At 36.5% G+C, this 16,263-nt stretch overlaps 1 protein-coding gene across 2 annotated transcripts in view; it reads left to right on the top strand.

Moving 5' to 3' along the window:
• Positions 1-13,774, top strand: part of LOC129902409 (protein PSK SIMULATOR 1-like) — a 35,598-nt gene extending 21,824 nt beyond the window's left edge. The window contains exons 8-12 of one of the 2 annotated variants that reach the window (XM_055977641.1): positions 8,656-8,750; positions 11,021-11,137; positions 11,263-11,339; positions 12,550-12,594; positions 12,682-13,774. In XM_055977641.1, the coding sequence (XP_055833616.1) occupies positions 8,656-8,750; positions 11,021-11,137; positions 11,263-11,339; positions 12,550-12,594; positions 12,682-13,180 (833 nt within the window). In that variant the 3' untranslated portion in view covers positions 13,181-13,774. The remainder of the gene's footprint in view (positions 1-8,655; positions 8,751-11,020; positions 11,138-11,262; positions 11,340-12,549; positions 12,595-12,681) is intronic. The other variant, XM_055977639.1, reaches the window with a different exon arrangement.
• The last annotated feature ends 2,489 nt before the right edge of the window (positions 13,775-16,263 follow it).

Raw genomic sequence — 16,263 nt, 5'->3', positions numbered from 1 at the left:
ACATGTCCTAGTTACCAAAATTGAATGAAATGGAAATAAGTCTGAAAGGAAAGACATAAAAGAACTCATAATGTGTTGTGCCCTGTGCCCTCGAAGCATGAGGATTCACCAAAGTAGCCTAATATCGCAGAATCAATCCACTAGCCACAACCATAGGGAGGAACGTCTGAACCTATATTATGAAACCAATATAAGCACAAGAAGTATGCATTAATACTATGGGATGTACTGAGTATGAAGAATGTGCATTGCATGACATAAAATTTAATAATGCAATGACCAAGCTAAAACATAATGAAATCCTTTAAGAGCATCGTTATAAGCGTAAAACGTGGTCAATGCAATATTCATAAGAAAATCATAAGAGAGTTACAATGAGAACATAACATAGTGAGAATCATGAGTCATAGTGAGTGATACCGTTAACCGACATAAACTATGTGAGTTATAACATGAAGTTCAATGTTGGAAGACACTGAAAAGAGGTTGTCCTACTTGCTAGGTAAGGACCATTAACATGAGCTATATGTTGATCAACTAGCTTAAGATTTGATTGTCCAACTTGGGACATCTTACGGGGGTACGTAGTTATGGGACCTAGGTGATTGCTCCTAGTCCACTCGGTGCCAGGCAAACTCCCAACAAGAATAGCACAAATAAAACCCATAGCATGCTTGAAAATCATAAGAATAGCTCTTTAAAACATATCATGAACCTCAACCCAATCAAAATCATAAGATATTCTTAATCAAAAACATCTAGATCATGATAAGCCTTTTATAGAAAATCACACTTAAATAAAAGTGGCTAAATCATGGAAAACCTTCATGATGAGATTACTTCCCTTTTGAAGAAAATCTTAATTTTATAAAATTCATATCGATACTTTATCTAAAAGCATCCTTGAAATTATAGTTCATAAATTCATGATGCATGTATAGTTCTTAAACATAGGTCAAAATCATTAAATAGTCATAATGCATGGGTTTATGTAAATTTCATCAAAAACATATAATTAAGCTCAATTCATGCATAATAAGATCAACTGAAGTGGAACAGGTCATAATTGATTGAACCAATGCAAGATTATAAATTTACCTAGTGTTTAGGAAGAAATCATAAGAGGAATTGAAAATACTTTGGGACTCCACGGATGAAAGAGGATCCATGGATGAAATTCCCACATACCTCACTGAAATCTAGCCTTGAAGCTTGGGAGGAGACTTGATATCTTGAAACCCTAGCTTAGAGACGAAGATGACCCTTGGAGAGAAAACTTTGGAATGCCTTAGAGATTTTTAGGATAATTGGAGTAAATGAGGGAAATTTGAAGGGTTTGGGTAGATATAGGTCGTGCAATGTAGTCTAAAAACGACATAGCTTAGGTGTTAAATGAGTGGGAAATGTCCAAAATATCCTTGAAATAAATTCTGCCGAAGTGACCCACGAGACTTATCTATGGGTCGTAGGTTAGTCGACGGGTCGTCGTTGAGGCTCGTACAATCAGACCCAAAATTCCAAGTCTCTAAAGTTACATCTACGACCCTGTCCTACGGGTCGTAGCTAATCTTACGGGTCGTAAGATCCGTTCGTTCTGCATGACTTGAATTACAACTTCTCTGAATCTCACTCTACAGACGTACCTACGGGTCGTAGACTCTTCTACGAGTTGTAGGTACCACTCGTCTTGCACAACCTTTAAAACATAGTCTTTGAACCTCTCAATACGAACCATTTTATGACATGTAACACTTTCTACGGTCCATAGGACCCTCTCGTCAAACATAACTTGAGCTACTGGAATTTTCCAACTTTAGAACCCTCACTTACGAACCCCATCTACGGACCGTAGGACCTTATACGGTCCAAAGACACCACTTGTAACCTAACCCAACACTTAGCCAAATTTTTTCCAAGAGCCTGGGCTTCCTGTGATTTCCCACGGATCGTAGGTCTTCCTATGGCCCATAGATCAGTTCATAAAAGCCTGCACCAGCATCATTCCTGCAACATTTCTCCTTCGTTTTCACTTTCCAACTTTCGGGGTCTTATAATAATTTTACTATGTGAGAAAGAAATGGAGAGAGAATGTTGCTTGATTATTCCCTCAAGCTACCGAGTTTAAATAGTGTGACGGTACAAGTGTTATAATAGGAAATAATGTTGTGACTTATCCTAATTGATACACAATATTATTTACAATATTCTCTAACACCCCCTCTCAAGCTGATGCATATAAGTGTTATGTATAAAGCTTGTTACAAATGTAACTAATACGATTCAGTGAGTGATTTGGTAAAAATATCTGCAAGCTGATCATTAGACTTTGTGAGAAATATAGGAGAAAAATATTATTGAATTGTGTAAGAACATTATTACACAAAAATCCTATTTAAAGACACTATAAAGCAATTCTTTTTCAAATAGGATACTACAAACTAAAAAAAGGGCAGCCTGGTGCACTAAAGCTCCCGCTATGCGCAAGGTTTGGGGAAGGGCTCTACCACAAGGATCTATTGTACGCAACCTTACCTTGTATTTCTACTACAGGCTATTCCTATTTTTATTCCTATTCTAAGTAGGATTGTGTACACCTATTCCTATTCTAACATTCCCCTCAAGCTGGTGCATACAAATCAGATGTACCTAGCTTGTTACAAATATAATTAATACGAGGATCGGTGAGAGACTTGATAAAGATATTTGCAAGTTGATTACTTGACTTCACAAATTTTGTAACAATATCTCCCGAGAGTATTTTTTCTCTAACAAAGTGACAATCAATCTCAATGTGCTTAGTCCTCTCATGAAACACTGGATTTGATGCGATATGAAAGGACGCTTGATTATCACACACAAGTTCAACATAATCGATTTCTCCAAATTTTAGTTCTCTCAGCAACTGTTTGATCCGTACTAGCTCACAAGTTGCTACAACCATTGCTCGATATTCTTCTTCTACACTAGATCGAGCAACCACACTCTATTTCTTACTCTTCCACGACACCAAATTACCTCCTACTAAAACACAATATCCGAACATAGAACGTCTATCAGATGGTGATCCCGCCCAATCAGCCTCTATATATCCAGTGATATGCTCATGGCCATGATACTCGAAGAGTAGTTCTTTACCGGGAGCTGACTTTATATATCGCAGAATATGAATAACTGCATCCCAATGACTATCACAAGGGGAAGTCATAAACTAACTTACAACACTCATATGAAAAGAGATGTCAGTCTAGTCAATGTGAGAATTCAACTTTCCAACCAGCTGTCTATACCTTTCAAGATTACTGAGTGGCTCCCTCTGTCCTGGAAGGAGTTTAACATTCGGATCCATATGAGTGTCAATGGGTCTACATCCTATCATTCCTGTATCCTCAAGAATGTCTAAGGCATACTTGAGTTGAAAAATAACAATACCTGATCTAGACTGAGCAACCTCAATACCTAGAAAATACTTCAGTCTGTCGAGGTCTTTAGTCTGGAAATGCTGAAAGAGATGTTTCTTCAAGTTAGCAATACCATCTTGATAATTGCCGGTGATAACGATATCATTAACATAAACAACTAAATAAATACAAATATTTGGTGTAGAATGTCGATAAAAGACATAGTGATCAGCTCCACTACAGTCATGCCAAACTGTTGAATTACTATGCTTAACTTTCCAAACTAGGTTTGAGGAGATTGTTTCAGACCATAGAGTGACCTATGCAATCGACATACAAGGGTACTAGACTCCCCCTAAGCAACAAAACCAGGTGGTTGCTCCATATAGATTTCTTCCTCAAGATCACCATGCAAAAAAGCATTCTTAATGTCCAACTGCTGAAGAGGCCAATGACGAACGACGGGCATAGATAGAAAAAGACCGGCATATGCTATTTTAGCCACGGGAGAGGAAGTGTCGCTATAATCTAGCCCAAATATATGAGTATACCCTTTGGCAACAAGGCGAGCCTTCAATCGATCCACCTGGCCGTCTGGGCCAATTTTGACGGCATAAACCCAACAGCAACCAACAGTTGATTTACTTGCAGGAAGGGAAACAAGCTCCCAAGTACCACTCGTATGTAAACCAGACATTTCATCAATCATAGCCTGCCTCCATCCAGATTGAGAAAGTGCTTTACCTGTAGTCTTAAGAATGGAAATAGAGGACAAAGATGGTACAAAGGCATAATGTGGTGAGGATAGACTATGATAACTCAAGAAAGTATAATATGGGTTAGCATTTTGAGTAGATCGTATACCTTTTTGAAGTGCAATCGGTTGGCTAGGAGGAGGCAAATCCGCAGTAGGAGCAGGGTCCGACACATGACGTGAATCATTTGGGACTACAACTGGACGTAGATGACAATGATAAGTCAGAAGTGATGGCACTACAACTGGAGATGTAGGAGAGATCGTAGATTCCTCAAAAGTCGGTACAGGTAAGACCTAAGGTATGGGTAAGACCCTAGATACATCACGATGATCAGAAGATGTATAGTAAGGTTGAGATTCAAAGAATTTGACATCGGCGGACATAAGGTATTGATGAAGTTTAGGTGAAAAACACGTCGTGCGAAATTTGTCAAAACAACAAGAGATTCATCGGAAATTGCCAAAAGTGGTGTGGAAATCCTAATTTCGTCGGGAACTCATCGGAAATTGCCTGAAAATTGTCGGAACCCTAATTTCGGCGCTCGAATTTGGACAAAACTGGTTGGGGTTTGGTTAGAATGACTGGACGACCCCAACCGAGAAAAAACAACTCAAAATAACTGATCGGAGAAGCCCTCATGCGCCGGCGCGTAACCCAGATCTCGCCAGAAGTGTCCACCTTCGAACGGCACGTGACAGTACGTAAGGTGTTGTTTTTCGGTGGTTCTGGCTGGGGTTTGGTCGGCTGAGCTTTCTGAGCTTCGTGATGGTGTTGCTTTTCGCACAACATCCATAGAACAAAAAGGGACACAAATCAGCCCCCAACAGTCGAGGGAAAATTGACACACGGTGACTTGAAGTTTCTCACCAGCGCTCTGATACCATGTGAGAAATATAAGAGAAAAATATTATTGAATTGTGTAAGAACATTATTACACGAAGACCCTATTTATAGACACTATAAAACAATCATTTTTCAAGTAGAATACTATAAACTATTTCTATTCCTATTCTAAATAGGATTGTGTACACCTATTCCAATTCTAACATACTTCACGAATTTTGTAACAATGTCTTCTGAGCATATCTTTTCTTTGATGAAATTGTATTTGATCTCGATGTGTCTAGTCCTCTCATGAAATATTGGATTTGATGAACATGATATGCATCTTGATTATCACACAAGTTCCAACGGAATGATTTCTCTAAATTTTAGTAGTCTAAGCAATTGGTTGATCCAAATTAGTTTGCAAGTTGCCACAACAATTGTTCGATATTCAGCTTTTGCACTAAATCTAGCAATCACATTCTATTTCTTACTCTTCCAAGGCACCAAATTGCCTTTATCGGAATACGATATCCAGACTTAGACTGTCTATTAGAAGGTGATCCTGCCCAATCAGAATCGGTGTATCCAACAATTTGCTCATGGCCTCAATCCTCAAAAAATAGTTCGTTGCCTGGAACTGATTTTGTATGTTGAAGAATTTTCCGTGACTATTGCATGGAGAGTTTATACTCTAACTTGCAACACTCACAGGAAAGACAATGTCAGGTCGAGTCACAGTGAGGTAGTTCAACTTACCAACCAACCACCTATATCTTGCACAATCACTAAGGGGCTACCCCTGTCTTTGTAGAAGGTTAACATTTGGGTCCATAGGAGTGTCAATAGGTCTATAATATGTCATTCCTGTCTCCTCAAGAATATCTATAGCATACTTCCGTTGTGAAATGGTAATACCCGGTATAGAATAAGCGACCTCAATACCCAGAAAATATTGTAATTCCCTAGATCATTGGTCTGAAAGTGCTAATTGAGATTCTGCTTCAATTTAGTGATACAATCTTGTTCATTGCGTGTGATGACTATATTGTCAACATAAACCACCAAGCAAATGCAAAAATTCGGGGCAGAATGTCAGTGTAACACAAAATGGTCAGCTTCATTGTAAGTTATGCCAAACTCCTGAATAACTATGCAAAACTTACTACGCCAGGCTCATGGAAACTGTTTTAGATCGTAGAGTCACCGTAAACTTTCCAAATATTTGTCTAATATTGACTTCGATGTATCACCCTCTTAACTTATTCTTGTGAGTCTGCCCCCCCTCCCCCCGCAGCCGTCATCGGAAGATCAACAAATGAAAAGGTATTGATGAATTATGAGAACTCCTCTGTTGCCCTAAAAATTACCCTATATTCCATCCTCACTTGGGAATCTAATAATATTGAAATCTCCCGTAACACCCACAGGATCTCTCACTTGGCCATTGAAGTGGCCATCTCCTCCCAAAACCCCATTCTTCTCTGTTCCCCTGGTTTCTAATTCAAATTTGTGTCATGAACTCGCCTTTCCTTAGCTCCATCGCTTCCAATTTTCTCTCTTCGCTTAAATTACCCCAGGAACTCCCTATTGCTGGAAGCATCTCATATTTATCCCATCTCCCCCCCCCCCCCCCCTCACTTCTCACCATTGGCTTTTTTATGACCTCCACTTTTGTTTCTTGGAAGCACACTACTAATGCCCTCATTCCTCAACTCCTACCTTGATGATAACCCTTATATTCAGATCATTTGTCCCGTGTATTGCAAGATAGGATGTAGACATCCATGGGCAACTTTTCCTTTCCTCCTTCCATTCTCCCAACCTTTTTCTACTTCTAGATCTCCTTTCGTATGCCAAAATTTTTACCCCTTTCTTCTTGGGCTTTCCCCGCTCTTCTAGCCCTCACCTCCCTTCCATTCCCTCCATTACCTCCCATGCCTCATTAGCCTCCCTGTCAAGGTCATTTAATAGTTGCAGGACTCTATCCTCTTTCCCTTCAAAGGATACACACAAGAATTCCCGAAACATAAACACCTCTCCCCTACCCTTTCGGAGAATCTTCATTCCCTTCAAAGATTGCTAAGGAAAGGCATTTTCCTCTACTTCCATATGTTCACATCTATCCGAAAGCCAACAGTCATGCACATAATCTGAATAGGGTTTAAAAAAGGGAACTTTAGCTGTCTGAATATGAGTTTTAGAGCTTTACCTTTCATAAAAAAAAATAAATTGGGGTTAGAACTGCTACCAGTGCCTACCACCTCCTTTGACCTTGCTGGAATTTCCCACAGATTTTAGAGCAATATCAGTGTTGCCATTTAGAGTAATAATAGGGTCCACAGGTTTGAAAATTATACATTATGGTGCTGGTAAGCTTGCCGGATTTGTCCTTTGGCCTTGGACCTCTGAAAACTTCATTACAGACCCCACCCAGGCTCAAGATTCCCTCCCCTCTATCTCCCTTGCTATAGGGTAGCTTTCTCCTACCCCACACCGTGTCCCCTTCTCTCCTCCCCACTGGCATCAGCCACTTTCGGGGAGAATTCGAGGAACATCCAGATCCCAAAACACATGTCCCCATCCTCCAGGACCGTAAAAATTGGTATTTTCCCTCCTTTTCTCTCCAAGATCTTGACTCTCGACATATCACTCAAAATAGATCTCCTACCTTTCCAAACCAATGTACATACCATAAGTGTATTGGGACTCCGGCAATGTTAATAGACACTATCCCATCCCTGACCCTTCCTTCGACACAACCCACAGCTTCTGACCACCTGTCCAGACTCAGAAACTCTCCTTTCATCCATCTTTACCCTTCATAAGAACACTCAAAGCTTCCCATTCAGATGCAAATCTGAACAGAAACGTCACATCCCTTAGCTGTGACACCTTCAGCCCATCATCCATGCTCCATGCCTTAGTTGCCCACCCATCTTGCTAACTTTCCCTACCAGACATGTCTTCCGAAAGTCGTCTTCTTCTGTGTGTGTGTTCGAAACATTCCGAACTTAGGTTCTTTCCCAGCTTTGGCTCTCCGCCAGCTTCCTTCCATATCCAGACTCAGCCAAAGCAAGACATCATTGAAAGATTGATTTCTGAGTTTCTGTGCTTCTAGAACTCATTCTTTTTATATCTTTTCTTAAAAGAACTAGTGTCTTGCCAGAGTTTGATTTTATCATACATAGATTTGACTTGGCATGCTCGCTGGAAAGGTATCTGTTACCAGTGGTTACCTATCAAGCTGTCTGTTGAAAACAAATGGTTTCCTGCTGTTGAAGCATGTCTAGTGGTCAGGGGAGATTCCTTGATCTTGGATGAATTTTTGACTAATCTGCTACTAGTTATTGAAACAACAGAACTAGAGTTTGTAGATTATGCTTATTGCTCAATACTTGTCTATGATGTAACAGTTACTCTGATTGTTCAACTCATGAGCTGTTTCATTGGTCCCATTTGAAATGGTATGTTTGGATTCATTTTGGGGGAGAGAAACTCACGGGAGTCACTTGTGAACTTCTTTTGTTGAATCATAATCATCTTAAACTTCTGTTTTGATTTTGCACAACGCATCAAGTTAATTGTAATCTTGACTAGACTGCACATTGTTTAGTGACTAGATTGGAAAGTTTGTGGTATCATGATTACCTTAGTGTTGCTGATCCTTGCAGATGGAGAGAGACCTATGAAAAACAACCACCAGAGGTTGGGATCTGCTGGTCTTGCATTGCATTATGCGAATATCATCACTCAGATTGATACACTTGTAAGCATCTCATGCTTGTGTTCGAAAAATCAACTATTATCTTCAGTAGTCTTGCTCCGAGTATTTTGCCCTTATTTCCATCCTTCCATATAACCCACTTTTGGTCTCTATTAGTAGTGATGTGGAATATGGGACGAAATTTCTGTTCTTTCTCCTGTAAGCTAAAACACCTTTTTGGTGATCATATCAACAATCTTCATCCTTTATGTTTGTGTGCTCTCGTTTAATCATCTTTGATCCCAAATTATATGCTCTAAATTGTACTTCTGTTTGTGTACTCTCATTTAATCATCATCATTGATCCCAAATTATATGCTCTAAATTGTACTTCAAATACTCCCAGGAAATATGGACTGGAACTCATCAATTCGCCATTGAATTTGTGAATTTCAAATCTTTGCTTGAGCCTGAAATTGATTTCTGCCAAGCTCTAATATTTGCTGGCAAGCTAATGTGCAATTGCGCCTTTTTATTAGTGGTTCATTTTAAAATTGCCTCTTAACTTTACGCGAACTCCTTCAGTCTGTCACTTAGTTTTTTTTCATCTTTGTTCTGTTGTAACACTTTGGGGACTTGTACAAGTGAACTTATTTCACTTGCTCGAGCCTCATTTTGTTTCCATTGATGATCAGAGGCTGACCCATGTGGAGGGGTGGGGGGGTAACTGCACATGTTAACTTCAAAACAAATTATGTATATATATAGAGAGAGAGACCTAGCAAAATAGTATATATTTAATTGTGCATCCTAACAAACAAAAGAAGGCTGGTAGCATGTTGGTTGCATCCACTACTTCCCTTACCTGTGACCTCGAATCTCAAATCTCACTTGTTTTTAAAATTTAAATGGCTATCTATTACTTTTAATAGCCATGGAAAACAGAAAGTGCAAATGGGAGAGTTGAGAATCGAACCAGCAACAGTTCCTGAAGTTTTTCTTCAAAGTATGTACTCCTAAAAACTCTGGAAGTTTATACAAAGATTTTTAGGATAATAATAGAACAAAGTATTTGGTTTGTGGAGCTGATGAAGGCATATAACTGATTAGTTGACAACAAGAGCTAGTTTTATTTAAAACTAAAGAGGAACACTATGGTGATAGAGTAATGTATGGATGATCCAACTAGGTGATCGTTCTTGGACTTAATTTTCCACTTTTGTCGAGGAGTGTTAAGGGAAATATGAATGATGGAGTATTCTGGGAAGATAAGAATCTTTGAACCGACTCGTAAGATACTCTTTGGTATGGTCACTTTTTATGATACAAATGGGGACTCCTAACGGATTGTAATTTTCAAAATTTTGTAAGTACGTAAAACAGCTTGGAAGATATTTTCATTGGGAATATTCAAGTGAAGTTGGAGTAATCGTCAATCATTGTTACACAGTAAAGGAAGCTGAGACTAGAACTTACAGGCTTGGTCTGATATAATCATGGTGGACAAGTTCTAAAGGGGATGATAATTTAGTACTGTCTTGTTTTGGGAAGAAGCGCATTTTTACTTTCCAAATTGATACGAGTCGGAAATTAGTAATGTTATGGAGGAAAATCAGAAATTATTTGTCGAAGTTTAGAGAAATGATGATGAGCAGTAGTAGATTCACCAGTGGTAGATGCAGTGAAATGAGCCATCTGGCAGATAGTAAATGTCTCTCGACTTGCATCCTCCATGGAATTGTTTGTCCTGTAACATGATCCTGCAAGGAATTTAGTCCACCGATAATAATGAAGCTAATGAGCATTCAGGAATCGATAGGGCGTAGTTAAGAGACAGAGATGGTGTAATGAGAACTTAACCATGGTTTTGGTGCCATTAGTAAGGATAATTATGGGTGAGAACAGAATATCGAATATAAGAGAACAAATATCTACTACTTGCCATGTGCCGAGATTCTTATATGAAGAATCCATGCCCAAGAGACGAAGAATGTTGAGGCATGTCATTGAGTTGTGGGTATGTGTGAAAGAGACATAGATGAATCCTTAAGCGAGTTATATTTCAAGATTCCGTCATGTTTCTCACTAGATCCACTGTTGACTTAAGTACAAAAATACTGAAGGTGCTTTCTGATTTTTGCTTTCCGTTGCCATTTATGATCAGAAAAGAAGAGAGAATTGGTCTTCAATGGACATTTTCAAATCATAGCCACATTAGCCTACTAGCTTGTCAAACATGTCGAGATTATTGTTATGTAATTATCTTTTGTAATGTCTTTGTCGATAACATTTCCTATTGGTATTGCTAGCTAAGGTATCTTTGATATGATCAGGTTCCTCGATCTGGTTCAGTGCCCCCAAGTACAAGAGATGCTCTATACCATGGGTTGCCACCAAGCATAAAGTCAGCTTTACGTTTCAAATTACTGTCATTCTCACTCAAGGAAGAGGTACTTATATTTGTATGATCATGTCATGTCCAATATCAAGGATCACCTATTTTATGTTTTGCTTGTGACAAACTTACAAGTTTCTTCCTTCTAGGTGATTGAACTATAGTCATTTCCTTGTGCAGTTAACAGTGCCACAAATCAAAGGTGAAATGGAGAAAACATTCCTGTGGCTTGTACCGATGGCAGCCAATACTACCAAGTAAAACTACTTTCTATGAAAAAATTTCTTCATTGGCTACGTTTGCATGATTTTTATCATGTTCTAGTTCCAAATAGGACTTGTGTTGCATCATTCTTTTTGGAATTCTAATTATGTGGGATGCTGTTAGAAGGTAATCTTCCTTTTTGGACAGATCTTCCCTGGAGTGATCCCTCAAAATAGAACTGCATGGGACTAATATAAAGTCATCTTGTAGGATGTTGGGAGCAAACGAAACAAAAGCAAACTGTGCCGCTATGAAACGTTTTAGACAAAAAAATTTTTACTGAAAATGTTTTTGTAAGAAAATCATTTTCCAAGTCATATTTGGTGATTCATTTGGTGAAATACAATAGAGGTGGTTGGATATAGAAGGTGAAAGGTAGGCATGGTTTTGGTGTTTGGTGATAATCATAAATAGTAAGAATATAAATAATGCTTACAAATAGGAACAAGTGTCATGTAGGAGTGGATCGAAAAATGAATTTTGTCCATTACACAAGTTGTTTGCCTTCGTTTCATCTGAAAATGAGATCTCCTCAGCAAAAACATTCTCAATGTCTTTTGGGAACTTAGCATTGGAAAGTGATTTCCGAGGATGACGTATCATTATTCATGTCATACCAATCAAGCCTATTTAAAGGAAAAGAGAGGAATAGATAAAATTAGCTACTTTAAATTTGGCTTAAAATAAAGATGTATCCTTAAAAGACTGTTTGACATATGTATCCTAATATGTATATCTTTTCAGCACCAGGTTAGTTTGGCTTTCTAAAGAGTGGTTGGATAAGGTCTTTTTGTCCTTTTCCACCCACTCTGGTATGGTTAAGGAAGTAGGCGGTGTAGTTATTATCCTCCTCTCCTTTGATCTCTTCCCACCAAAGTCTATCCTAATCCCTAAAACAGTTCATATTTATCATGTCCATCTACTTTAAAGAAACAAAATACAACGCAGCATAGAGGATTAATACAGGGAAAAATAAAAGTGTCATATCTTTTCTTTTTATATTGATTTGGAAGTCAAATAGGTACGGAAGTTGAAACTTCTGAATCTTCACATTGCTTCGCATTGTTAGGGCCTAAGTGCTCCCTTTGAGTTTGGAACCCATTCAACCAAAAACTGGTTATGCATAAATTAAATTTTTTTGGTTGAATCAATTTCTCTATGTACTTAATAGTGTTTTTTTTTCCTTTCCAAAAATTGTTTCAGAGCACATCATGGCTTTGGATGGGTTGGAGAATGGGCAAATACAGGGTGAGCTCAAATCACCGTGGACTTATTTTTTTTAATCCGTTTAGATCTTCCTTTGGCTTGCCTAATTGAATTCTTTTTCATTTGTAGGTCCGAAATGAACAGGAAATCTGCTAGCCAGGTTGATCTTCTTCGAATAGAGACACTGTATCATGCAGATAAGGAGAAAACAGAAGCATATATTCTTGAATTAGTTGTGTGGCTCCATCATCTTGTCATTCAGTCAAGAGGTGCAAATGCTGGAGTAAGATCTCCAATTCGTTCCCCTAATCAAAAGATGATTCAGTTGTCTAATCACAGATCAATCTCTCCATCATCCCCATTAACAGCTGAAGACCAAGAAATGCTTCTCGATATAAGCAAGAGAAAACTAACTCCAGGTATTAGCAAGTCTCAAGAATTTGCAAAAACAGGGTTGAGCAAGTACCACAGGCTGAGTAAGAGCAGTAGCCATTCACCTATAAATGAAACCAGAAAGGACCCGTTCCCTATCAGGAGACCGTCTTCTGTTCCAGTGATTGACTTTGACATTGACCGTATGAAAGCTTTGGATGTCATCGACAGAGTGGACACAATTAGAGGTGCATAATTGGTACGACATTAGGCTGCATGGCCAACTTAGGATATCATGTGCATAGTTGTATGTTTACTTACTGCATTGGCAAAACGTAAATAGAGAGCATCTTTTAGTTAGTTGTACATTGGCTATTTTATGTTTGCCCATCAGGGCTAACGCATCAGCAAATCATCTTCATATGCTTCCCTTGTACTATGTCCTATTTGTATTTGGGAATTGGATTATCTCTAACGCGAAGTAGATCAGATATCTGTTGTGACGCAATATTTCCAGTAAATGCAAGGTTCAGCGATGAAGGAAAAGTGGGCTTCAGGACCGGAACTGCCATGGCGGGTAGGTGGATGGAACAAGGAGGTAGAGTAGAGTCCCTTTTTCGGTTTTTGGTGGAGAGAAAGTGTCTTGGAGCTCTATTATCTTATGTACAGAATGCTTTAAATAGCTAGAACTTATGTTCTTCTCCTTACTTATCAACCTTTATACATTATCAAATGGAGCAAAGAATTGCAGACATGAAATTATGTGTTGTTATTACTTTATTTTCTCTAATTGGGGTTGATCTCTTGTAACGTCCCCACCTTTTTCAAGGTTATCTTCACTTAGAGATAATTTCACACACACATATATATATTTCAAGATAATTTTACTTATGTACTAAAGTGTTAAATAATTAAACCTCCATTGTAGCAAATATATTGTGTTAACAGCCCTTGACGTAGGTTTGATCACTCAGTAGGAGTCTTGGGTCATTTGCGCAGTTAGTCATTCTTAAGGCTGCTCTTTAAAATGTGACCACAAATTATACTTATTACAACTTTTTCATACTCATACTCCATACCAGTGGTCTGAAGTTCGACTATAGCAATCGAACTTCAATCCGTTTCGAACTGCTGTAAATATTTGTAAAGAAGAAGAGGATGATGCAAGTTGTGGTGCCGATAATAGTTAAATTTGTAAATATATTTGTAATTGTGTCTAAATCTTAAATATATGCCCCACCCCTGTCCATGGCAAAGTAATTGCGATAAAATTCATAAATAACTAATTTTAACAATAACATACAGAGAGTGTTTCTGAAGTTTGAAATTCCACATGTGGAACTTTAGGATATTGTCACTCTACGACAATGACTTATATATCTGAAAGTGGCTAGCTGGTTATTACGACAAATAATTGTTTAAACAGATCTTAGGATTGACATGGTGTAATAAAACGTGTAAATAAGAAAATTCATCAATTTATTGAAGAATTAACCTAAATAGCCTCGCACTCAATTGCTTAACCATGTATAATCAATATATGTTTATTGAAATAGTGACTCTGGACGGCTATTTTTGTAAAGTTCGTTCATTTTCTTCATTAATAAAATAGTTTTTTCCCTTTTTAATAAAGCTCATTTATTTAAATAATATAATATATAGTATTAATTACGTATTTTAGTACATGTTTTAGATTTACCAAAAATGACCGTACTTTTTTTTTACCTGAAATATTAAAAAAAGATTTTTTTAAAATTATTTTAATTTAAAATTTAATTTTGGATTGGATATTAAGAAAATGATGATTTTACTATTTTAAAAATTAAATGATTTTTTTTTTATGTAAATACATATATAATGTATTTCTAATCCAATAAAAGAAATAAATATAAACAATAATTGTAATACATTTTAAATTTAATATATTATACATATTATAGACATGTTTCAATGCACGTGGTGAATTTATAACTAAAATATTTTTAAATATATTCCGTTAATAAGAGAAAAAATAAAAACTAATTATAGTAGATTTTGAATTCAATATATTATATTATAGGTATGTTTCAATGCACGTGGTGAATGTATAACTAAAATATTTTTAATTCAATAATATATTTTAGCACCGTTAATATGAGAAAAAATTAAAAATAATTATCATATTTTTTAAATTCAATATATTATACATATTATATGTATGTTTCAATGCACGTGGTGAATATAAAACTAAAACATTTTAAATACAAATATATTATAAGTATTATGTGTGAATTTCAAATATTTCAGTACTATTCAAATTAATTTACGTGGTTAGAAATGTATTATATTTATTGAAATAACAACAATCTAATTTATAACAATGTATAATATTGAATTCGAATTGTAATACATTTTGAATTCAATATATTATATATATTATAGACATGTTTCAATTCACGTGCTGAATATATAACGAAAATATTTTTAATACAATAATATAATCTGTTAATAAGAGAAAAATAATTATAATAGATTTTAAATTTAATATATTATAATTAAAATATGGTGAATATATAATTAAAATATTGTTAATACAAATGTATTATAAATATTATGTGTGAATTTTAAATATTTTGGTAGTATTTAAATTAATTTTAAATTAAAATAATTAATTATTATTTTTAAAAAAACGGAGAAAGAGAGAGAAAAATGGAAAAAAAAAAGAGAAGAAGGGCCAGAAAGAGAGAGAAAGAGAAAGACAAAAAAAGGATAGAAACGGAAAAAGGAATGATGCAGAAAGAGAAAAAGGGAAAGAGAAGGGTAATGATGATTTTAGTTATTAATTAAAATAAATGTGTAATAGATCATAATAAAAAAAGTTTTCTAAAAGAATAATTATTAATGTGAAAGAGTTATTTATGTAAATATTCCTTTTATAACCTGCTGATATCAAGTTCCTAAAGAATTTTAAAAAGGTGTTAAAAGGCTAAATATTTCAAGTTATCCTATATACTATTTAAGTATTAGCACGTCAAAAGTGTGAGCTTGGGTTCTTCTAATGAAATGAAAAGATTATAAAAAAGGGGTTATCATGTTTCCTTGCCGCCCGCCCATGTGTGTGGTTATCAAATAAATAAAGAATTAAGATTCTTCACAAAGAAATAGTCTATAATGATGACGATGATGATTTCCTAACTACCTCCTCTTTGTTTTTTTATTTTTTTTGTTATCATTTACACATTTTTATTTAGTCATTAGTGTAACTAGAACATATATTGAAGTAGTATTTGAGTCGGAAAGGGAATTACACTAGATCTTGGCAATGACACTCCAATTTTCCGATGCAGTTCACGATGCGGA

This window comes from Solanum dulcamara, chromosome 9 (genome assembly GCF_947179165.1).
Source record: "Solanum dulcamara chromosome 9, daSolDulc1.2, whole genome shotgun sequence".
Lineage (NCBI taxonomy): Eukaryota > Viridiplantae > Streptophyta > Magnoliopsida > Solanales > Solanaceae > Solanum > Solanum dulcamara.
Note: the sequence above shows the minus strand (reverse complement) of the source record. Positions and strands in the feature narration are given on the sequence as shown.